The 14,397-nt window shown below is 36.3% G+C and overlaps 1 protein-coding gene across 1 annotated transcript in view; it reads right to left on the bottom strand.

Annotated features, from left to right (window-relative positions):
- Positions 1 to 13,118, bottom strand: part of LOC149551151 (uncharacterized) — a 36,449-nt gene extending 23,331 nt beyond the window's left edge. The window contains exons 1-3 of the mRNA XM_089786737.1: positions 12,874 to 13,118; positions 8,743 to 8,814; positions 3,318 to 3,406 (exon numbers count right to left, since the gene is read on the bottom strand). Coding sequence (XP_089642863.1) covers positions 3,318 to 3,406; positions 8,743 to 8,814; positions 12,874 to 13,067 — 355 coding nt within the window. The 5' untranslated portion in view covers positions 13,068 to 13,118. The remainder of the gene's footprint in view (positions 1 to 3,317; positions 3,407 to 8,742; positions 8,815 to 12,873) is intronic.
- Between the last annotated feature and the right edge of the window lie 1,279 nt (positions 13,119 to 14,397).

Raw genomic sequence — 14,397 nt, 5'->3', positions numbered from 1 at the left:
CACACACAGACCACGTAAATGTTACATTAAACAATAAGATTGCTTCTCTCTTTCCCCGCAAAATCATATACTTCCTTCTCAGCTTGAAGTTCTGAAGAAATAAACTGATTAAGAGTTCTTTCAGTCGTTTCAAAATTTTCTTTAAGAATGACACTATTCTGAAAATCACACAGTTACACTTTACATATTCTGTCTCAGAAGCTAGACTTAAGCTATGTGTGAATAAGAAATTGTTTGTTAACGTGACTTATAGTCCTCAACTCTGGAAGAGTTCTTTTAGCTAAGCAGTTCAGGGAATCATAACTCTGTAGGAGGAACACTCAGCTAATGGTAGGAAACCACAGAGAATGATTCATCCCACAGCAAAGAATTATCTAGAAGTAAACAGTCACCACCTAGAGGGCAACACTCAATTAATCTTCTTTACTCAGGAATTTTGCTCTCAAACAGAAATCTTATTTAAGGAAATTCAACTGAAGCATTAGTTCACTTTCTGTGTAGACTCATTCAAGCTTGAACTTCCATTTGACCCTTATAATCTAGTTCAAATCTATGGCGCCCTGTTCACAACATTTTAGCATATAAGAAAGAAGGAATGATAATCAATTAACATCTCAATCATGGTAAGTTTGAGCTTTCAGCCAGTAGTGAAGAGATCCAACCAAGATGTGAGACTTCTCCGTGTTGTATGAGAACCTAACTTAACAGAGAACTTAAAAACAAAGAAGAACATCTTAAAGGGGCTTATCCTTCATAAGAAAATCTCAAAAGACTATCTCAAAAGGTGAATTACCAGAAACAATATACATAGGGAAGGTGAGACGATGACTCCAACCTAAGAAAAACCTTGGCCAAGGTGAGAATATTGGACGTCAGATTGGAGCTGCTAGATACATCCTTGACAGAAGTTGCACTAGAATAGTCGTGGCTACATTTGTGACTGATCACGATGTAAGCACTCTACATCAGATTCCCAGGAACAAGCCTTGATCATCCACCATCACTCGTAGAGGGCGGGGACTGCTTGGAACTCAAGCAGGCTAGGAGGGGTCGATATTGATCCATGGTTGGGTGGTTAAACGCCCCAGTGATGCCTTTTCCCTAGAACGTGATGCGAGACGGTGATTGGAACTTCATGTGTCACACCACACCTTATCCACCGAACCTATGTACATCTCTGTGAGTATCTATCTGTATGAGTATTTCAGTTTTTATTTGTTCAAAAAAAAAATGTACTGATATATCAGCCATGATTGTATATTTCAAAGCATTACTTTATGTTAGTTAAAGATAAGCTCGAATAGTTTTCATTTCTTGTATTCTCAAAAAAAAACAAAAAATATATATAAATCCTACTTCATAAGATGTTGTTTAGTACTAAACCATGACTGAAACTAGTAGTTTTATTTTAACATTTTCAAATCTTAGCAAACTTTTCTCAATTAGTTATTTAGTATGTTACAATCTTAGTTACTGATTCGGGATACGAATCCGATTCGGGCACGTGAATCGGATCCGTGGATTCGTGATTTTTTTTTCCCCCAATTAGGATTCGTGGGGGATTCGTGAATATATATATATATTACTGATCTTGCCCAAGCCCCAACACTATATATATATATATATATATTTGTTTCTCTCATTTATTAGTATATATAATGCATAAAAAGGTCATTTTAGCACTAGAAAGCAAAAAAATATAGTTTAAAAAGTCATATTAAATAACTTGGACTCACTTAAACCTGTCGATCCTTGAGGATTCACGCTGGATCCTTGAGGATTCGTGCCTAGATTCATGCAGATCCGGGCAGGATCCTTGTTTTACACAGTGGATTCGTCAAGATTCGTGGGCCATGAATCCGGACAAATCCACTGTGTAAAACAAGAATCCTGCCCGGATCTGCACGAATCCAGGCACGAATCCGGATCCGGCCTCTAGGGCACGAATCCGGTAACTAAGGTTACAATATTTGACTAAAGCATTATATAAAGGCACAATGAAAGAAGTGAGTGAGGCAGTTGGCTCTAGAAGATGCTTTCAGACATGAAGATGCCACAACAAAGACTGCAATCCTTTATAATAACTAAGGGTTACTCAAATTGCCAAAAATGCAAACTTTGAAAGGGATGGTGGATGACCAAAGCTTGTTCCTGGGAAGATGATCAAGGCTTGTTAGAATACTATTTCGCTTCACTAAGTAACTTGTACAAGATAGGTACATTATTGTGCACAATTGTTCGACAGAGGACCAAGCTGCAAACACTTTTACCAACTTTGGGTTTTGACAAATCTGTAAAAATACCAGACTAAGCTTGACGTAGTTAGTCGATTGACCATTCAAGAAGGCTGTTAAAGAAATATTAAATGGTAATGATCAATTGGTTATTACATTTAGCCTTTAATAAAATCATTCTAACTTCAGGATATATCAATGTTCCACAAGGATAAACATAGTCAGAATCACTTGGAACTACCGTTAAGAATTTGTGGAAAGTCTACAGGCTGTGGCTCAATTTTGGATTGCCTTCACCACGGGCAGGGAGATAATTATAGTATTAAATAGACATTATATGTTTCATTTTCTGACATAACAAGGACTGAAAGTCTAACATTTGTTCTATTTTTCTATGTTGCCGGTTCAAATTCAGATTCAAGATTCATTCAATTTTATTTAATGGTGGGTTCAAATTCATTTTGAGTTCGTCCATACAAAAATATAAGTTTTTAAAAAATAAATATGGACATATATATGTATTTACATAAATACATGACACCACTATGCTAATAGTAAAGCGACATAGCAAATACATCATTTTTCACCTTTTTAGTGCTCTCTTAAGGGTTGAAGGGTGGTACAGACCAAACTAGGCAGAAAAACACTTTTAAAAAGTCAAAGACAACTTTTTTTGAGCCCAAAGTTGGCCCGGGTTCTGCCATTGGACAACAAATTTGTTGTAAACTCACCCAAATTCGGCTCAGGTCCGTTTGACAGACTTTGGGCCAAATTTGGTGCTCTGCAGCGGAATTTGCACAAAATTTGACGAGGACAGGACTTTGCACAGAAATGAACCAGACTTTGAAGGTTGCAGGAACGAATCTGGCAACATCACTATTTTTATATGTTTCACTACATTGTTTGGTTGAGGGGCACACTAATGAATCCCCTTTCATTTACAAGTGAAAACTAAATAATTCTCAGAGAGTCAAAGCAATGTTAACTACGAAGTACCAATAAGTAAATCAAATTCTGATTTAAATTTATAATTTCTCAGTGAAAAGGCAAGGCAGAATGCAATCAAATCAATGAATTTCTTACCAAAGATCTCTTTCAGGTGAGCTTCATTCACATTTCGAGACAGATTGCCAATATGAAGCATCACAGATTCTGGCAGTGGAGATGATTTCCTGAAATTAAAATCTTAAACATGTCAGATTGAGAAAATGTATAAAGTAATAAGAAAAAAGAACCAATGCCTATAAGATAAATGACATGTAGATAGAAATCAGTGTGACATGTTTGGCTTGAATAATCAGTTCAACAATGAGAACAAGAAAGACACACCCAATGGAGCCAAGGAAGCACATACAAACATCATCGATATTGTGACATTATAATCATAACGGAATTTGTCATTACTCAAAAAAATAACAAAAATAATACATTATGCAGAAAGTTGGACTCAAATTTCAAGATGTTGATACGCTTAATTCTTGAAAACTCAAGTTATGTTGAAACATGTGCAGACCATTGGCCTCATTAGATCTGCCTCGGCCCTCACCTATCAAATACATTTGTTCTTGAGAAGAAATGCAAATTCTACAAAAATGTAGGCTATTCCTTCAGTTCATATGCCACAAATGATGGCAATCTTTGTATTATAATTATCCATGTCTGGTCTACAATTGGAACCAGAATAACCAAATCCAGACAGATCTGTCCAATTTTTTCTGAAAGTTTAAATTCCTACAGATTTTTACATTTTTTTTAATTTTAAATATCGATTAAGCAAAACATAAGTTTATTTCTGACAGTATAAACCAAAGTCTGGATAAGCAGTGTATATGCTGTCATGAGCAACATATCAACAGCATAAAAATGTTAACAATCATACAAAAGGGATAATATATCTAGCATATCCATGATAACAAAAAAAATTAAAAACAGCAGGGATCATGTCATCTAGTGCACTACTGATCTCTACTCACCCATCTCATCCCATTTAAGCTGCCCTGATTGGGAGAGGGGGAGAGATCACCGAGAGACACTTCAATGTCAGAGTCTCTATCGCTGTTGAAGAAGATATGTGGGCCAGGCCTCTTGCTTTACTCTTGGTAGCAGCAGCCTTCTCTGCTTCGAGTTTGTTGAGTCTGTTCTGTAGCTCCAACAGGTGCTTATGAAAGGTTGAGTTGGTCTCCATCATATGCTCATGAGTGTCCATATTGCATCTCGTTCCTATTCAATATAGTGATCATACCTTCACCCAGCAGCTTGTCAAGAAGATATGTGAGCCAGGCCTCTTGTTTTATTCTTGGTAGCAGCAGCCGTCTCTGCTTCGAGATTGTTGAGTCTGTTCTATAGCTCCAACAGGTGCTTATGAAAGGTTGCATTGGTCTCTGTCATATGCTCATGTGTCTCCATAACGCATCTCGTTCCTATTCAAGATAGTGATGATACCTTCACCCAGCAGTTTGTCAAGTTGGCCTAAATTTACAAAAAAAATTGCAGTTCGTGATATCTGAATTATTTCAACATCCTAGACAAAATAAATGTTTTGAACCTGGCAATCATGTTTGGGACTTTTCAATGGAATGTTATGTGTTTTGCCTGAAACAATAGCCTTGATAATTTAAAACTTTGTGTATCATCAGGGACAGAACATGGATTTTTATTATGGCAGGTGCTCCACTTCTCAACTGGACCACATTCAATTGACCAATCCTTTCTTCAGTTTCAAGCACAGTTACAGATGTGTGCTGGCATGCTGGAGACAGATGCTGAAATGGAGCTGCGGATACTGATCTGGGTACCCAGGATGTGCTTCCACAAGGCACCCAAGTGCATCCACTAGCATCCACAAGCCCAGTTCAGGAAAAATGGACTTCTGAGTCAAAAAACAACTTAAAGCACATTAGAACATGTGCATACTAGCATCTTTTATTCTTTTTTATTGATCCTAACCATAAAACAGCTCTGAAAGAGGCCATTCATTCATTTCTCATCTCATTTTGTTTCCAGCTTGCCTCTCTTCTCATTTGTTCTCCATTTTGGCATTTTGAAGGCAAGGTGATTATTTTTGAAGAGGATCCGTGGGGTGTGAGATAGCTTCCACAAAGGAGTTTTAAGCATCTAACATAAGCATTTGATCCAATTATTGAGTCATATAATATAAAAAAATTGACATTTTGATAACTTTGTTCATGTTTGGGACGAAATTTTTTGAGTATTTTTCTTTTCTTTTTTTTGAAATAAAGAAAAAAGTTTAGCTCTCTATTTAAATCATTTTTTTAGCACTTGTAAGCTCGATGTTCACATTGTTTTCTAATTTAAAGTTATTTAATTTCTTATTATAGCAAGAAATTAGATTGTATTATGCAAGCTAGGCCGCCACTGGTAGTCAAAGTTTGGTGGGAGGGCAAGGAGCTGAGAATTTCAAAATTGATGTAGGGATCTACTTTATGGAAACACACCACAAGATTATCATAGGTTTCAGGAGGTGGCTCATATCTTCGGAAGTGTCATGTATGTCGAAGTAACAAAGGCAAACCATTCAATAGCTCATATTCTTGGATCAAACTTCATTTTATGGGCCCTATTGGGCAAGGAACGGGAATGTGCAAAGGCAAACATGCGAAGGGGATATCTAATGCACAAATAGCAAGATATATAAAAGAATAAGAAGCTGTAGATTAAATGATTAAATAAATAAAAAGAGTTCTTATCAACATCCATCCAGACAGAAAATAATGTAATTACCCAATGAACCAATTTTATACTCTAAACATCAATTCTTGCAAGTACTTGTACCAAGAGAGAAAGAGGAAGAAACATAAATTACCACCCAAAAAAGAGGTCCATTGGGCACAACATTTAAAATATAGGCAAGAGAGCTTGCTGATCAAGCCATTACACATTGCCTCTATGCCAGTGATCTTCCTTTCAACTTGGTAAGATCACCATATTGGAAGGATATGGTGGCAGCCATCAATAAAGCATTGACCGATTAGACAAGTCTCGGGTATGAAAAGGTGCATACCACCCTATTGCAAAAAGAGAAGACTTCTCTAGAGAGGTCTCCTCAACCAATTAGAGATTCTCAGAATAACTTCAGGTGTTTCTATTGTTTCTAATGAATGGAGAGATTCAAGAAATCATCCATTGATTAATGTGATTGCTGTGTCCCACAAATGGCAATGTTTTTTAAGCTAGTTGATTGTGAAGAGGAAGTGAAAGATTCACAGTTCATTTCCAGAACTCTCATCGAGGCCATTGAGATCGTGGGTAGTGAGAATATGGTCATGCACCAAATTGGCACTCAAATAGACTGGATGAAGCAAATATACCAAGTGGGGGAAGAGATATGGATGTTTCTGAAAAACCATCAAATGTCACAATTAATATTCAAGTCATTCTCCAAATTGCAATTGTTGGAGGTAAACTGTAATTACTAAAATTAATTTAATTATTTAGTTTTTTAAAAAATTATGTCATGTTCAATTATCAAATTGTAGATAACTATGCTTAATATTTATTTACATATTAACTTGCTAAGGTTGTCAAGACCCGATCTATATCTCCTACCATTGTTATGAGACGACTTGTCAAGGTGCAAGGAGCATTGAGCCACATGGTTATGTCTAATCAGTGGGGTATGTGGAAGGCTTTGAATTCAAAGAGGGCCCAAAAGGTCAAGGCATTGGTCTTAGCTGACAATTTATGGGCTTGTGTGCAATTTGTATCAAATTCCACTGAGTCTATCATGACTATGCTCCATTTTGCTGATACAAATCAACCTTGTTTGGGGGATGTCTATGATGGCATGGAAACGAAGGAAGAGAGGGGAGAACTTGTCATGCAAACAAGTGAGAATGACCCCATAGAATGTGAATCCTTATGCAATAAGGTGGTAACAATCATTCATCATTGTCAAGAAAAGCTGACTACCCCATTGCACCTCCTTGCATATGCCCTATCTCCAAGGTACTATAACAAAGAAATACTTGCTATGCCAAATAAAGTAGCACCATATGTGAATGAAGAAGTTGCACATTCGTGCTAGAAAGTTTTTGCAAGAATCTTCTGAGATGATGATATGCACAAAAAAGTTAGGCTAGAATTTGGTTTATTTGCCTCGGGAGCAAAACTTAGTCCCATTGCAATAGAGGCCAAAACGACATAGGAGCTATCACATAGTGGTACCTCTATGGTCAACCATTTAAGTATCTGCAGCCTCTTGCAAATAAAGATCCTCTCACAAGTAAGTTTATTTTTGTTTTTTGTCTACCACTTCCATAATTTAGAGCTTAACATTCTTTAATTTGCATTGCAATAGAGGACCAAAACGACATAGGAGCTATCACATAGTGGTACCTCTATGGTCAACCATTTAAGTATCTGCAGCCTCTTGCAAATAAAGATCCTCTCACAAGTAAGTTTATTTTTGTTTTTTGTCTACCACTTCCATAATTTAGAGCTTAACATTCTTTAATTTGCTTTTCATTTGTATGTTTAATTTTGTAAAAATTGTCCAAGTTGCAAGTTCTTCAATTGTTGAGTGGAATTGGAGGACATACTAATTTATCCACTTAGTGAAACATAACTAGTTGGACTCAAAAAAAGTTACAGATTTAGTTTACATTCATACCAACTGTGTCTTTTGTCACGTAAGGAGGATCACTACAAGGAAGGGGCAGCCAAGCTTTAGGATGTAGCCCCCAAGTGTGCCAACTTGGATGCAACATTTTAATATCTTACTACAATCATAGATGATGATGATAACATCTGGACACATGGTGCATCTAGTGCAAGTGGAACCGTCTTGGGTTCAAATGATCTTGTACTTGCACCAGATGGAAATGATATGACAATATGAATTTTTTTTGAGAATCCTTATGATTCTGAATCTGATTAGTGAACCTTGAATTTTGATTGATGAACATTGAATCAACTAAATTTTGATTTTGTAATTGTAATGATTTTCTAATTTGCATTGGCGTTGTGAACATAGACGTATATGATATGGCTTATTAGTTATTTCAATTTGAATATTTGTGAACTATCAAATATCCTGATCAATGGTAACGTATTATGCTATCAAATGATTTAATTTTGTATATAAGAGCATCCAAAACCAAAAAAGAATCGCACACCCACATCCGCACCTGTATCGAAAACTTGGGTTTTTAGGAGCACCAATAGGCTTGAACATACGAACCCTTTGATCAAATAGTGAACAAGTAATAATCTACAAATTTTGTAGGCGCTTTGACTCGTAGTATTGGAAATGTGTATCGAAACAGTGGTAGCTTACAAAATGAGTAAAGTAGATAAATTTCAACAAATGTGACTTCTACTAGAAAGTACCCCCACAAATCATGTGAACAGAGATACTTATGAAATATGAAAAAAAGATCAAATCGTAACATTATGTGACAGAGTCACATTATATGAGTTGATACACAATTTACCAAATTAGTAAAGTTTAAACAAAATGTAAAGTTTTAAGCTAAGGAACAATGAATACCTTGTTGGAGAAGACTTTCTAGGTTGTTCTGGTGGTGGTGTACGAGCTCTCCTTGCAGCTGCTACTGGACTTCTGCATGTGAGATTGACCAGTGTAAATGATTACAGAGAATTGAAGTGCAGCTTGAGGAAAAGTATGCTCTCACATGCCAGCCAAAATCAAAAAGCTAAATGGCATAGTTCTTCAGGATGCTACACCTAAAAATCAGCTTTACATAAGTGTGCTGAAAAAATATCAAGCAGAATGCCAGCAACTTATACGAAATGACTGCCCAATGTCTTTTCTCATAAAAACACCCACTTAACTTTTTATTTCTGAGAAATACTGAAGCTAGGTGCCACATGACATCTTTGCGCAAAAACCACTCGTAAAGTTGATCCACAAGAGCCCAGTGGCCCCCTATCAGCACACCACAAAACACGATAGCTATGTTTCTGTCTAAATTAAATCATTCCTTTAACCAGTTTTTTTCTCAAATACCTGGCATGGTTATTTTTTAAGAAAAGCCTTGACCCTCACCAGAGCAAAAACCCTGGCAGTAGGTGTTCCTATTTATCGAAATAACAACATATTTATACTTAAAAGAAAATCAAATAAAGCAATGCTTCCATGTCTTTCTGTTGTATTGTCACTTAGAATAAGTGCATTGAGTCTCTAAAGTCAGTAGGATACATACAAGGTGATATTGCCAATAGATTAAAACACCAACAGCCTATATTCCAAGCTCATAAATGTACTAAATTTGATCAATGCCGGGCACAATCCTTAAAAGTACGGAGCATACTGGAGATTAAGTAGGTTGAAAGCATAAGTGAACTAAAATAATCATGATCCAGGAGAAGTGAACATCTTTGAAGCCAAGGGTATATGTAATTCAAAAATCATCTACATACACAAACTAGCTAAAATTGCCAATGGTAGCATGTTGTGATAGTTAAAACAACCTATTAGCTGAGCTCATTAATGTACTACAATTGACTAAGGCTAGGCGCAATCCTGGAAAGTGGGGGGCATACTGGAGCTTAAGTAGGTTGAAAACTTGAAAGCATAAGTGAACTAAAATAGTTATGATCTAGGAAGAGTGAACATCTTTGAAGCCAAGGGTATATACAATTTTAAAATCATCCATATACACAAACTAGCGAATATGGCGAGTACTGACATGCTGTGATGATAGCGAATATGGCGAGTACTGACATGCTGTGATGATTAAGTTATTGTGATGTTGTTCTTGACATTAAGGTTCAAATCTTGTTGGGAATGAGGTCCCCCATTTGTGGCCTCACAAGTTCATAGCTTCAAGTCAAAACATTTACCCCTCTTTAGAAAAATATAAAAATAAAGACAAACTAGCCAAAATGTGATGATTAAGCTGTGCTGATGTTCTTGTCATCAAAATTTAAATCTCACTAGAAATGAAATCCCCCATTTGTGGCCTCCATGACTTGTAGCTTCTGGTCAAAGCGTTTACCCCTCTTTAAAAAACAAAAGTGAAAATTTTATTGAGGTCAGATGCAAGTCAACAGATCACATAAATAGACTGACTAGGTTAAGGCCATGCAAGTATATGCAACACAGAGATTACTCAAGCTCGTGTACAACAGTATCATAAATAGCTTGAAAACAGTCCTATTTAGGCCATGCGCATGTGCTGGTACTCCGGGAATTAATAACTTAAAATTAAGCCAAGACCAAAAACAAGCTGAAATTGGTTAAAGCAGCACCTAAGTCATGGCTTAACTAATGTCTGAATGAATGAATGAGATTTTAATGACGTCCACAAGACCACAGCAGTCTAGTGGACCAGCAAAACGTGTTAAATAGATTCCATATTTCTTTCCATTTCCAATCTTCTGATATGGATCTTAATCAAGAAGTTTGTTGTTTGCTTGATCCTGTCAACCTCAAACAAACTATGCATGTTGACCGCCTTTTGTATGAAATTATAGTATATTTGGATGTTGTCGTAAGATGTCCAATAGGAGAGAAAATACCATTCTGTTTCAATAGCTCCCGTCTTACAAAACACACATATCCTCTCCTCCCAAACCTCCTTGGGCCTCTTCCATCTACCTATCTCGCATCTGAGGTGATGGGATCCAGTCCTCAACTGAGCCAATAACAACCTTGCCTTAACTTTAATAGCAGCCCCAAGGTACGCTGTCTCACCATGATCCCCTGTTGGGTTGAATTCTTTAATGTAATAAGCCTTTTTTTCTGCCAACGTTATTATTCCACATGGCACTTTGAAACTTTTCCCTAACAAAATTTTTTATGCCCGCATTATCATTCGGACACTCATGCACCTTGATGTTCCATTTATCCATCCATTTAATGTTTTTCTTCATCCATGTTTTCTTCCTATGGTTAAGAGCTTCTTCTTTCACAATTTTCGGCCACCGATGATCCTACATGTTTCCCGTCCTTTTTAAGTAGTTGATTAACCAAATTAACATTGAAGCCTCTAACGGAAAAGTGTCGGCTTCTAACAAAAGAATTTCATAAGCAACAGAGGAATTGACTTTGAGATTGCTTGTGATTAAGTGTTTTGAAGTCTCTCTATTTGCCTCCAACCACACTTTGATATGCTGCCCCCCACACCTCACAGCCATAAAGAACCACTGGCGTGACCAGCAAACCGAAGAGAGTCTTCTTAGTTTTCCAATCCCATAGTTTCAATGTCCTGTATCTATTCTAAAGCATAAATGAAGCTTTCCAACCCCCTCGAATCCTTTTTGCTCAACATATCTCCCAACTAAGTTTATGATGAAAGTCAATCCCAAGGTACTTGTATTCTTTCACGATTTCCAATGGACTTCCTTCGAAAAGGAATGTAGTATTCTCTTCTTTTCTCTTTAGAGGGAAAATCATGACTTTGGTTTTGGAGATATTCACTTGCATCCCAACTTTCTTGATGATCTCTTAATCCTTGAGCCGTTTTTGCTATCAAAGTAAGGTCATCCACGTACAAAAGAAGCTTCACCACATACCCTGCCAGCTGAACACCCTCCCCCTCCGTGTTGTCTAACCAATTTTCTAGTTTATCGATGTATAGCCCAAACAAGGTAGGGGATAAAGCACATCCCTGTTTAACACCAATGTCGCTCCCAAAACATACAGACATACCATCACTAGTTTTGATTTTGGCTCTGACTTCGTCATATTGATATAATCTATGCACTACTACTCTATATTCATCTTGGGTGCTTAATTGTTTCATTTTGTTCCATAGCTTGTCTCTAGGTACCGTGTCAAAGGCTTTCTTGAAGTCAACAAAACAGCAATAAGCTTCTTCCCCCTAACTGTCCCACACTTTATTATGTGCCGAAGGGTGATGCAATGGTCAATGGTGGAGTGTTTGGGTCTGAAACCTGCCTACCATCTTGCTCTTTTACCTTCACTTTCTGCCCATTTGCTGATTTTACATTCAATCGTGCTCCCAAAAAGTTTTCGGAGAAGTGGGTTAACCATAATAGTGTGGTAGTTTGATGGGTGGTTTATTTCACCGCTCTTAAAAAGTGGGATAACCACACTAGTAATCCAATCTAATGGGAAACGTTCACAAGCAATGCAGTTGAAAATATCCTTTATATGAGACGCAATAATTTCCGCACCCAATTTTATGAATTCAGCTTGCATCCCATCAATGTCACACAAGCACACAAATAACACGAAATTGGTTGAGGTGACGTGCATTCTTTGCACTCAAGCACACACTCGAGCTCAAGTAACCTGAACTTACCACAGTTTAGGTCAGGCATAACTCTTTACAATCTAAAAGTAGGATTAGAGAGTAAACCACCTAAAATTGGTATCGCCAAGGTACAAGCTTTTGCAATCCAGGGCAAAATGATACTTGAGAAGGTTAACAGAACTAGTAAACTGAAATCAACCCTGTGTGAGATAGGCTCGAGTCTTTGCAAATCAAGGATATAAGTAATTTAAATGTCAACCAAGCACATAACTGGTAACAGGTTAAGGAACATATGAAATTAGGGCGTAAACCATCTAGAGTCTGTGAAGCTCCCAAAGAAATAACTTGGAAAATAAACTTCAAAAAAAAACTTGTCCATTGAAAGAATCTAGCAGATATCTTAAATCCAGCGTGCCTCAAGTTGAAAGCATGCTTACCTTCTTTTTCTTGGAGGGTTTCGACCGCGGGACCTGTCGGATGCAGAACCGGAGGATACTGACTTGGACCTGGACCTGGACCTGGACCTTGAAGGAGATGAGGAGGAAGCCGAAGGAGAGGGTGAAGATGAAGATGAGGGCGGAAGTGAAGGAGACGGAGACGCAGGTCGCCCGCGTTCACCCTTCTTCGCCATTCTTCAAATTTATTTATTTTTGCAGATCAGATGAGGAGCAACTGCAGAGATAAGAGCGAGAGCATCACAACTACTGATATTAATAAAATTACTTCAAGCGATAGGAGGGAAACGAAAACAGAAGTGATTTTGACGGCTTTTTGCTAACGTTTTGAAAATGGAACACCCATTGTTGTTTTCAATTTTAATATAATCGTGATTTTCTCCTCATTAAATTATACTTCAATTTATTTTTAAAAAATATTAAATGATAATGAATTTTGTAAATTTGTAAAAATAGATTTTTCAAATTTTGATTTTTCCTTTGATCAATGGTCTCTTTTTATAAATATAATATTAAAGTTACATATATTTATTTTTTAAAAGGGTTGGAAATAGAGATAGTGATATTGATTAAGCTTTTTTAAATTTTTATAAAATATAAGCAATTTGGAAGTCTTTAAAGAAAAATAATAATTAGTGTTAATTTATTAATATGAAATATTGGCCAAAAGTGATCCAAATGTAAACTTTGTATATTAACATTTTAGTTTGTATCTCTGTATTTTGTAAAATATTATAGCAGAAAATATGTGTTTGAGTATTTTTTATTTTTTATTTGAATTGGTATTATAATTTTCTATTGTACGACTTAGAAGGAGATGTAATTATATAATTAACATATGATTTTATTATTATTATTAGCTTGTTTAGCAAATTTGTGAATAAAAGTAACATTTGTAAATCTAAAATTAGTGTAATTTTGAGGGCTAATATTTGTTATTTTTTACAATTTTTAATTAGAAGTATTTATGTTTTTTATGCATGCCAAATTAGTACACACTAATTTCACATCAATGCATTTGTTTTAGTCATCTAAATGGAATTTTGCAAATATACTATTTTGACATGATGTTGTTTGTTATTGTCTAATATAAAAGAATTATCGAATTGGATGATCATTTGACAAAATCTAAATAAATACAGTTAATTTGGAAGGGTTTCAAGCAAACTAGCAAGGGCTTCTCTAAAATTGGATGATTTAAATGGAAACCATGGCAATTTAGAGGTATTGAGATCTTCTAATTGTTGTAGGATATTCATTAGTTTTATTAAGTGTTATGTTGTGGTTTACAATAGGCTTATTTATTCAATTAGGATTTCTTTGTAGCACATGATTACAAGGGAGGAACATGGCATTAGGGTTTGGGCATTGCGCCCCTAGTGAAAGCCAAGTCAAAAAATGGTTGTAGTGAGAGAAAAGTTCAAAGAGGGGTTAACTATGCGTAGTTTTGAAGAGTTGGATAAGGGAAATATACAATGGAGTTATGTGGAGAGTGGGTTGAATGCA

This window comes from Cupressus sempervirens, chromosome 6, assembly GCF_028749045.1.
Source record: "Cupressus sempervirens isolate cs-2001-9-10 chromosome 6, ASM2874904v1, whole genome shotgun sequence".
Taxonomy (NCBI): domain Eukaryota; kingdom Viridiplantae; phylum Streptophyta; class Pinopsida; order Cupressales; family Cupressaceae; genus Cupressus; species Cupressus sempervirens.
Note: the sequence above shows the minus strand (reverse complement) of the source record. Positions and strands in the feature narration are given on the sequence as shown.